The sequence below is a fragment of the Salvelinus sp. IW2-2015 genome, linkage group LG13 (genome assembly GCF_002910315.2).
Source record: "Salvelinus sp. IW2-2015 linkage group LG13, ASM291031v2, whole genome shotgun sequence".
Classification (NCBI taxonomy): Eukaryota; Metazoa; Chordata; class Actinopteri; order Salmoniformes; family Salmonidae; genus Salvelinus; species Salvelinus sp. IW2-2015.
In genome coordinates this window covers 35307149-35318429 of record NC_036853.1, presented here as the reverse complement: position 1 = coordinate 35318429, position 11281 = coordinate 35307149, and the positions used below count along the sequence as shown (strand labels likewise).

Below are 11281 nucleotides of genomic sequence, written 5' to 3'. Positions count from 1 at the left end.
AAACAGCAAGCAAAGCAGATGTAGAAGCATGGTGGCTAGGAAAACGCCCTAGAAAGGCAGGAACCTAGTAAGGAAACCTAGAGAGGAACCAGGGTCTGAGGGGTAAACAGTCCTCTTCTTGGCTGTGCCGGGTGGATATTAAAAGAGTAAATGGCAATAAGGCTAGATCGTTCTTCAGTCACAATGGTTGTAGAGGGTGCAACAGGTCAGCACATCTTCAGTAAATGTCAGTTTGGACTTTCCTAGCCGAGCATCCGAGGTCAGTAGGTCGGTAGAGAGAGAGCGAAAGAGAGAGGGAAGGGAGGGAGGGAGGGAGGGAGGGAGGGAGGGAGGGAGGAGGGAGGGAGGAGGAGGGAAGCGAGGAGAGCGGAGAGAGAGAGAGGGTCGAAAACAGTAGGTCCGGGACAAGGTAGCACGGCTGGTGAACAGGTCAGGGTTTCATAGCCACAGGCAAAAAAGGCAGAAACTGGAGCAGCAGCACAATACAGTGGGGCAATAAAGTATTTAGTCAGCCACCAATTGTGCAAGTTCTACCACTTAAAAAGAGAGAGAGGGCCTGTTAATTTTCATCATAGGTACACTTCAACTATGACAGACAAAATGAGAAAATAAAATCAGAAATTCACCATTGTAGGATTTTTTATGAATTTATTGCAAATTATGGTGGAAAATAAGTATTTGGTGCAATAACAAAACAGTGTATTAAATATTTGTGATATACCTTTGTGGCAAATGACAGAGTCAAACGTTTTCTGTAAGTCTTCACAAGGTTTTCACACACTTGGTGCTGTATTTTGGCCCATTCCTCCATGCAGATCTCCTCTAGAGCAGTGATGTTTTTGGGGCTGTTGCTGGGCAAACACGGACTTTCAAACTCCCTCCAAAAGATTTTCTATGGGGTGAGATCTGGAGACTGGCTAGGCCACTCCAGGACTTGAAAATGTTCTTACGAAGGCCACTCCTTCGTTGGCCGGGCGGTGTGTTTGGGGATCATTGTCATGCTGGAAAGACCAGCCACGTTTCCATCTTCAATGCCTTGCTGACTGGAAGGAATTGGTTTTCACATCAAAATATCACGATACATGGCCCCATTCATTCTTTCCTTTACAGGATCAGTCCTCCTGTCCCTTTGCAGAAAAACAGCCCCAAAGCATGATGTTCCACCCCATGCTTCACCAGTAGTATGGTGTTCTTTGGATGCACTCAGCATTCTTTGTCGCCCAAACACGAACGAGTTGAGTTTTTACCAAAAAGTTATATTTTGGTTTCATCTGACCATATGACATTCTCCAATCTCTTCTGGATCATCCAAATGCTTCTCTAGCAACTTCAGACGGGCCTGGACATGTACTGGTCTTAAGAGGGACACGTCTGGCACTGCAGGATTTGAGTCCCTGGCGGCTAGTGTGTACTGATGGTAGGGTTTGTTACTTTGGTCCCAGCTCTCTGCAGTCATTACTAGGTCCCTCGGTTGTGTTCTGGGATTTTTGCTCACTGTTCTTGTTGATCATTTTGACCCCACGGGTGAGATCTTGCGTGAGCCCCAGATCGAAAGGAGATTATATCCCTGTCTTGTATGTCTTCCATTTCCTAATAATGCTCCCACAGTTGATTTCTTCAAACCAAGCTGCTTACCTATTTGGCAGATTCAGTCTCCAGCCTGGTGCCAGGTCTACAATTTTGTTTCTGGTGTCCTTGACAAGCTCTTTGGCTTGCCATAGTGGAGTTTGGGAGTGTGACTGTTTGAGGTTGTGACAGGTGTCTTTTTATACTGATAACAAGTTCAAACAGGTTGCCATTAATACAGGTAACGAGTGGAGACAGAGGAAGCACTCTTAAAGACAGAAGCTACAGGTCTTGAGAGCCAGGAATCTTGCTTGTTTGTAGGTGACCACAATAATACTATTATTCCACCATAATTGACAAAAATATCCATAAAGAAATCCTTATCAATTTGATTTTCGGCATTTTATTTTCGCATTTTGTGCTTGACATGAGTTGAAGTGTACCTCTAATGATAAAATTACATGGCCTCTCTCATGCATTTTATACCAGTGGCGCCAGGAACACTTGCCACAATTGTGGCCTGACTAAATACTTTTTTGCCCCACTGTAGGTGGACTGGGATCAAACAGGATGTCATCAGCCAGGAGGACCTGAGGCATGTTACCTAGGGCTCAGGTCGCCTGCAGATCGAGTGCCAGCGGGAGAGAGAAGGAGGAGAGAGAGAGAGAGAGAAGAGAGACAGAGAGTATTAGAGAGAGGAGTTATTGATTTCGACGGATGAGTCACGAGAGAGAGGAGAGAGAGAGAGAGACGAGAGCACAGAGAGAGACAGAGAGACAAGATGGAGATAAGAGAGACAGACAGGAGAGAGATTTGACAGGACAGATGAGAGAGACAGACAGTCAGAAGAAGAGAGAGAGGCAGACAGAACAGAACAGACAGAGAGACAGAGACAACGAGACAGAGACAGAGACAGAGAACAGGACAGACAGACAGAGTGACAGACAGAGACAGACAGAGACAGGATACAGATCAACAGAGACAGACAGACAGACAGACAGACAGACAGACAGACAGACAGACAGCAGGACAGACAGACAGACAGACAGACAGACAGGACAACAGACAACAGACAGACAGACCGGAGAGAGGGAGCAAGAGAGACCGCAGAGAACTCGTAAGAATTAGAAGGCAGCATACTTAAGTTCAGCACAGGACAACCAGATTAAGACAGGAGAATTGCCAATAGGACAGGACTCCACCCTAGCCCCCCAGCACATAGACTATTGCAGAAATACACAGGAGGCTTGAGACAAGATACTGGCAAGAACTGGCCGTGTAGACAATGAAGATGTTTCACAATCTCTCCAAAAGAATGTGCGTGATGATGTGTCCAAAAAGTGGGTACTAAGGTCTAGAATGCACGAGGACAGAGGAGAGCCTTGAGTCTGACGCCATGTACAAAGGTCGTATTTACCACCTTCACAAATTACAGTCTCAGTACTATATGGGTGCTAAAATCAGCCTGGAGCGTTTCGTATACAATTTTGTGTGTCAGAAGGCAGTTTTTAAAAGCATGTTTAGAGGGAATGAGTGGGAGATTCGATTAAGGCCCGTTAGTGGGGGGGGTCAGGCTTTGCATTTTCGGGGGGGGGGGGTCAGGCTTTGGCATTTTCGGAGAGCTTCATTTACTGCCACATTTAGTGAGTCTGATACACATTATGTTCAACATAGGAGGGCCAAGCACAGGAAGTAGCTCTTTCAGTAGTTTAGTTGGAATAGGTCCAGTACAGTGATGTGTATTCATGGCTGCCATTATTTTTTCAATTCGCAACAGCTGAATGTATCTCACAAGAGAAAGCATCCGAGCCAAACAGAGTCTCTCTGGTTTCTCTACGTGTAGGTCGTCTATCTGATGCTGTCTGGTCCAAACCAATATGACATTGTTGCCGCCCGTAGCATTGAATCCAAGGGAAGCCAGCAAGCATCCGGCCTCCATTGAAAAAAAAAATAGAGGTGATTTTGATGATGTTGAAATGTTTGAAGTTGAAATGGTGCTGGAATAGTGGAGCTTCTGTTTTCTTTGGACTTGCTGTAACCCTCTGTGGTCTAAATCAATAGTTGTTTAGTGGTCTGAAAATATTCAGAAACATTAACTTTCTTGACTATGCTGTAGGTCATGTAACTGTCTGTTACTGTACATGCAATATGCTTTGTGGACTTCACTGGACAGAGGTGGCTTCCTCAGTGATTTTACCCACACACTGCCTCTGGTCCAGTCGACAGCTGGAAGGTTTAGAGCCATGACTATTTTGTGAATGTGTCGAGAGATACAAGATAAAAGAACTTGAGTGTCTCCATTGATCCGAGGTCCTGGCAGTTCTGTGCAGACTCAGGACAACTGAGTTTTGGAGAAATAGGCAGATTCAAAGAGGAGTCCGTAATATGCTTTCTAATGATCATGATCTTTTCATCTAAGAAGTTAATGAATTCATCACTGCTGAAGCGAAGGCCACCCTCTCTTGGGAAGCTGCTATTTAGTTAGCTTTGCAACAATATCAAAAATACATGTTGGATGGCTTTTATTCTCCTCAATCAGGTTGGAAAAGTAGCTGATTGAGCAGCAGTGGGCTGCTTCAATACTGCACGGTACTGTCTATATTTACACACAGTGTGTGAAAAAGCTGAGGAACTGACCCCGGTTCATTTCTTACCCATTAGACTAATACAGTACTTGAAGATAAGGGCACCAGGGGGACAATATAAGATAAATAGAAACTGGCATCCATTTAAAAATTATTGCCTTCCTCCTATTGAAAAAGCTCTGGGGTTTTAGGCTGGGTTTCTGTATAAGCATTTTGTGACATCTGCTGATGTAAAAAGGGCTTTATAAATACATTTGATTTGATTTGATTGACGGTGTAAGAAAATAACTGAGGTCTGTTCCTCAGCTGTTTCACTCACGGTGTGTAAATTCAATGCAATGTTTCTTTCAATGTCCTGCAGGGATTAACGTAGGGAGCTGTTACCGTATCAACCATTTCCCAGATGATAACGACTATGACACAGACAGCTCAGAATACCTCCTGCGTGAGTGGTCATTGTCTCTTCTGTTCTTGACCTCTCCTCTCCTCTCCTCTCCTCTCCTCTCCTCTCCTCTCCTCTCTTCTCTTCTCTTCTCTTCTCTTCTCTTCTCTTCTCTTCTCCTCTCTTCTCTCCTGTCATCTTCACTTCACTTCTCTTCTCCACTTCTCTTCTAATAAATGTTCAGACCTCATGACTGTGTGTGTAGTAATCCTAACTGTTGTTACTGCTCGTCATTTAAAGTTATGGCTATTTTTTCTTATATTCCCCCAAGACATTAGACTTTAAAGAGTGATTTTATTCAATATCTAAAACCCACAGTAGCACTCGGTGTGTACAGAAAAAAGCTGCAGGGAGTTTTTCCTCTGACTGTTAGTCGTGCCAGAGAGTGTGTGTGTGTGTGTGTGTGTGACTAACCATACCTCTTTCTACTCCAGGTATTGTGCGGGCGTCCAGTGTGTTTCCTATCCTCAGCACCTGTCTGTTGATGCTGGGGGGGCTGTGTTTGGCCGTGGGACGTATCTTATAGGCAAACAGAAACAGCATCCTGCTTATGCCGCGGCATCCTGTTCGTAGCCGCAGGTAAGCCACGCCCCCTTTAGGGCCTGACACACACACACCCTTCAGGGCCTGCACACAACACCCTTCAGGGCCTGACACACACACACCCTTTAGGGCCTGACACACACACACCCTTCAGGGCCTGACACACACACACCCTTCAGGGCCTGACACACACACACCCTTCAGGGCCTGACACACACACACCCTTCAGGGCCTGACACACACACACCCTTCAGGGCCTGACACACACACGCCTTCAGGGCCTGACACACACACACCCTTCAGGGCCGACACACACACACCCTTCAGGCCTGACACACACACACACCGTCATCAGTTACCTGTGCTCGGTCTGAATTGTAAGCATTCACAGCGCAGGCTGAGAAGGCCATACGCTGTCCTCTACATACATTAGAGAGTGTGTTAGGGCTGGGGAGGTCAGTCATGTAGAGAAGGGGCACCGCATCTATATCAGAGGAGACCTGGGATCTCTGACTGATGACTAGTATTATTCAGAGGTCTGATTACACGTTCCTCAAGTTAGGGCGAAGCCTGATAGGAAAACCAATGGGCTGAGAGATTGTCTGATGTTCTGTCTCTCCTGTCTCTGTTTCGGTGTCTCCCTCATATACACTCTCTCTCTGTGTTCTGTCTTTCTATAACTCTCTCAGGCCTGAGTAACATCATTGGCATCATTGTCTACATCTCCAGCAACGCCGGGACCCAGTGACAAGCGCGATGAGGACAAGAAGAACACCTACAGCTACGGCTGGTCCTTCTACTTCGGAGCGCTGTCCTTCATCGTGGCCGAGATGGTGGCCGTCCTGGCTGTCAACATCTACATCGAGAAGAACAAGGAGGTCCGCTTCCATGCTCGCCGCGACTTCATCCGCTCCATGTCCTCCTCCTCACCCTACTCACGCATACCCAGTTACCGCTTCCGCCGGCGGACGTCCCACTCCAGCTCGCGCTCCTCTGACGCTTCGCAGAGAAACTCGCCGGGAGGTGAAGGGTGGGACCTCGGCAACGGGGCCGTTGGGAGAATTGACCATGTACACGTTGACCCGCGAGGGGGTCTGAAAGGGGGCGTGCCGGAGAACGCATACAGCCCCGAGCACGGCTCAGGCAATTTCCTGCAGTTGCACAACTGCTTCCCCAATGACCTGAAGGACGGGGTCAACCGGCGGACCACGCCCGTGTGAGAAGAGCTTTAGACGGGCCGGTGGATGAGGAGGCCCCCTGATGTGGATGGAGGATGGAGGTAGGGTCAGAGTCTGTGGTTCCAGGGAAAACGGAGCCAGTGAAAAGACAAAGCCCTCCTCAGTGGGAAACAACATGAGACGAGGACTGAGGACATGGACAGAGATATAAGGTTATAAAATGTTGCCCGTGACATGGTTTCTAAGGGTCACTGGACATAAACAGTGCTTGGTTCTTTCCTGGTGTTCCTTTGTGCTTTTTGACTGCAACAGACTAGTCACCACATTGTTTATGTCGTACACTACATACAAGAAAACCATTCCCTTAAAATGTGTCCTTGAAATGCTTAAAAGAGAAGAGAGTGAATATCCTCTTGTTGATGGATTTTGATGCCAATGTGTGTTGGGAAACTGTTGCGTGAATTTTTCAATGTACAACATTTCCCCTATTTTACCTGCTTTAAGTATCGAACGTAGTTCAACTAAATGTATTGTCCAACCTGAAGCCCTCTGTCACCTTTGCATGCTACTGTATAGCCTACTGGAGTAGAGCTCTGTGTCTCTGTGTTATCTGTTAGTAGCTACTGTTGTCCAGCCTTACTTTGTGTCACTGTCAGTTTAATAGAGAAACAATCCAAGGATTGAGTTCTCAACAAAGCCATTAATTTGTATCTGGGAAAAACTAAAGGGACATGACTGACCGCGAACCCATGTTAAACTTAGTTGGTTGTAGTTAGGTTAAGGTTAGGGGTTTGGTTAAGGTGAGGGTTAAGGTGAGGGTTAGAGTTATGTATATCATGCCCCTTTTTTTCCTGCAACCATAGCCATTTCATTCTAGACACTTCTATGATTAAATGACCATTGTTATAAAAAAAAAACACACATCCAAACTACTGCTAATTTCTAGATTAAGAATGTGTTGTACATTTTCAAGTTTAAAAGAGAAAATAGCACCTTTGAATTTGCATACACTGAATGTACAAAACATTAAGAACAACATCTCTTTCCATGACATAGACTGACCAGGTGAATCCAGGTGAAAACTATGATCCCTTATTGATGACACCTGTTAAATCCACTTCAATTAGTGTAGATGAAGGGGAGGAGACAGGTTCAAGAAGGATTTTTAAGCCTTGAGACAATTCAGACATGGATTGTGTATGTCTGRCACTCAGAGGGTGAATGGGCAAGACAAAAGATTGAAGTGTCTTTGAACAGGGTATGGTAGTAGGTGCCAGGCACACCGGTTTGTGTCAAGAACTGCAATGCTGCTGGGTTTTTCATGCAGTTTCCAGTGTGTATCAAGAKTGGTCCACCACCCAAAGGARARCCAGCCAACTTGACAACTGTGGGAAGCATTGGAGTCAACATGAGCCAGCATCCCMGTGGAARYCTTTCGACACCTTATAGAGTCCATYCCCRGACGAARTGAGGCTGTTCTYAAGGGCAAAAGGGGGTGGAACTTGATATTAGGAAGGCGTTACTAATATTTGGTACACTCAGTGTATGTTTKATTCTTTTTTAAATTGAAACTGGATTGATGACATTTTATCCATAACTGCTAAGTCGAACCAGCTGTCTTAAAACTTATCTCTGATACCCTTCATCCTACAGCAATCTCAATTCATCCCCATCTCATCTCTGTGTCAAAGATCATTCCTACTGCTCAGTCACCATAGAGTCCAGTCCAATATGGCTGACATGATGATGTCAATGGAACCTATGGACATTCTGCAATCTTTATTTATTTCTATGTCAGTCCCCAGTCCCCTTTCTTCAGTGTTCTAATCTAAAACCCTACTGAGATTTGACATTGTGGGTGCACTGGTCACAGGAAAAGAGCAGCTAACAAAAGCCGACTCTCCCAGGAATTGAGAGAGCACAGGACTTCTTTCAGCTTTTCAACAGCCAGGCCGGCGGTTGGATAAGGATCGAGAACCGACAGAGAATGAAGTGGCTGAAAGGCTACCTGTCTGTCTGTCTGCTTGCCTACCTGTCTGTCTGCTCTCTGTCTGGGTGGATGTTTTCTAGGTCTCCACCGTCCAGTGCAGAACAGAGAAGTCGATCTGAAGGTTGGGAGAAAAAAAAYTTAGCCATCTCTCGAGAGGCCTAGCGCCAATCCACATCTGTAACCTGGAGCTCCAGTCATCCATGGCATCCTTGTCCTCCAAACTTCTCTTTCATTTTGGTTTCTCAGGAAATATTCCATTATAGCTTCTACAGTTCAACCCCTTGAGGTCTGGAGATTCAAGGATTCACTGCTTTATTGCCATTGTTGTGAGGCAGAGAACTGGACTATGGGCAYGGGATTTCAAAGTGGATGTTTGTCCCTGAGGYGCCACCGTAAACAGGAAATGCTGATATCATTGTGCAACCATTGTTACAGTTTGAAACAAACGTGTGGTGGTTTGAAATGTGAAAATGTATATACAAAAGTCAAGKKAACACAAAGCATGTATAGAGTGTTGCTGAATTGAAATCACATCTTTTAATAGAATAATGTKTCAAACAAGATGTGATGACGGAAAAATACTTTGATAGTTTGTTGCARCGGTCATGCTTTTTACTCATGGAGGTGGATACCATTGTTCCTGTCTGGGATACCATTTAATACACTGAAAACACATTCCTGTTCCCTTCTGTAGAGTGATGAACGTAGAGGGAGAGGAACACATATTTTTTATGCCTCTGTGCTCAACAGCTATAATGTGTTTCAATGTTCTAAACAGGACTACTATTGAGCCTTGCTGTTATAACAATAAAACACACACACACACACACACACACACACACACACACACACACACACACACACACACATCTCTTATACACATCTAGATGTGTATAAGAGACAGCACACACTCAGTATGCCTGTACTCTTCTCCTAACTGTGAGGAACTACCTGCTGATTCCCATCACATCTCTGTTAGCTGATATTGCTGTTCTCTATATTTCTTTCAGTCTCCATCCAACAGTCAACATAAAGTTGTTAATATGAATGAGAATAAATAAAATTGGGGTACAACCTCTTGTTGTTTGGCTTGTGTATGTTTTGTCTGTCGTTCTATTGTGTGTCTGATTCCCTTCAATTCCCTATTGTTTATTCTKTTTCAGGCAAGACAAGTGTAAAARGTATCACATCTCAAATCTAATYCATAGGCATAATAGAACATAYAAAGTGTCAGTATTCAMGTATTCATTCTCAATGTTTTTCTTTGTTGGTTTKAAAAGAAGCTGCAATTCATGTTAAGCCTCATTCTTTTTTCTATCCACAGATGAACTGTACAATGTCAGGAAAATAAAACACCAATCTTAACTGAGCAAGCAATGCAGGTTTTCAACAGGCTTTTACTATTGATCTGAGAGCTGTACCTTTGTAAAAGCACAAATTAGATGGAACTGTTTTCTTTGTTTCAGATGACGTATCATTGTACATTGCTGGGGAATGATCAGTAATATACAGTAAATATGAACATAAAATAGAGCATTATGAAGCCTGCAGGCTTATCTGATYTTCTGCTGAATGGAAAAAAGCTKCCTCTCTGGTTTGATTMCACTCCATTTAGCAATCTACAATTCAGGTRGCTCTGAGATCTAGTGSTCTCTACCTTGTAGACAACCTCACACCACTGGTTCTTCTGGACTTCAGTGACTTTGAATACCTCATAGGGCGGAATTAAAACCTCACTCTCATTTGCATAGGCAGAGTAATATGTCAGGTTAGCCCCGAAACATGTTTTGATCTCAAAGCAGGAAACGTTACCGAAAGTGTATAAGGTTTTGAGTTGAGAGCTTGAGGTGAAAGAACCGAAACGGATCTCTTTGTCAACAACACTCTGATCAAAACACAGTTCTGCAGTAGGTGGTCCTACAWGTTGTTTGACTTAGTTTAAGGATGTGAATGGCATCAGTCAGATAGAAGTGCAGGGAWWGGTACTGGAATGTTTTTCCAAACAGTGATTTYCCATTTCTAACTGCTTTGTTGAAGTCAAAGTAGAAGGATTGTGATTTAGATTTGGTTTTGGGTTTGTTATTTGTGTACAAATACATAGCAATGGAATGCTCTCTGTTCAGACCACGTTTAGGTGACTTTGCTTTTTGTTCGGCTATCTTCCAGGCTTCATTGAACTTTGAGTTTGAATTTCTCTCTTCCTGGAGATACTTGGGCGCCTTAGTGTACATTTCCGTTGTGCAACGATCATATTTGTCATCAACAGAATCTGGGGCCATGTCCAGCGCGGACGGCTTGAACTGTAAAAACAACATTTCATAGTGTCAAATAAAGACATGCCAGGTCCCTACATCCCAGAGGATTCTTTTAATGGAAACAGTCCAGTGCTTGAAATCACATTTGCATACAGCAGTAGTGGTGAGGATGGATTGTATGATGGAGCCTTGGCTTGCCTACCCCACGATGAAGGTGCTTGTAATAGAGTTTGGTAAACACTGATCGAGGGCAATCAATGACAGTTAAATATGTATAATATAATAAATGAACAGTGAATAAATAACTCATCACTGTATAGTAAAGACAGACGATCAACGAGATGATCAACACCAAAGATACAAAAACACCAACCAGCCATCTTTTCTTATTCTCACACTCACACCCCATATCTAAAAACGAGASAGAAATCAGTCAAATATGATACAAGAGATTTCAACAAGAACCCAGGACTAACTGTTCCTGTTCCAATGACAGTAATACAGAAGCGCAATGACATAATTCAGCTCTGTCCTAATGTTCTAAATGTGACTTTCTATTTCTCCATTCGTCTTACGGTGGCAAAGGTTCACCTCACACATTTAAGATTAGAAGTAACTTAGTCAAGAAAGGTCTTATTTCAACAAGGATCCAGGTCTTACTAAGCCTGGTCCAAAGACAGTCATACAAACGCACAGCCTGTCAAATAGTGYGTCACTGACCT

The 11281-nt window shown here is 44.2% G+C and overlaps 1 protein-coding gene and 1 pseudogene across 1 annotated transcript; one reads left to right on the top strand and one right to left on the bottom strand.

The window, feature by feature from the left end:
- Positions 1 to 9149, top strand: part of LOC111971676 (voltage-dependent calcium channel gamma-4 subunit-like) — a 21371-nt pseudogene extending 12222 nt beyond the window's left edge.
- A 510-nt stretch (positions 9150 to 9659) lies between these two features.
- On the bottom strand, positions 9660 to 10691 carry LOC139028498 (ecto-ADP-ribosyltransferase 5-like). Its single transcript, XM_070446044.1, is given in 2 exon segments — positions 9660 to 10211; positions 10213 to 10691. Coding segments are annotated over 2 exon segments (816 nt in total). The 5' UTR covers positions 10620 to 10691; the 3' UTR covers positions 9660 to 9802.
- Between the last annotated feature and the right edge of the window lie 590 nt (positions 10692 to 11281).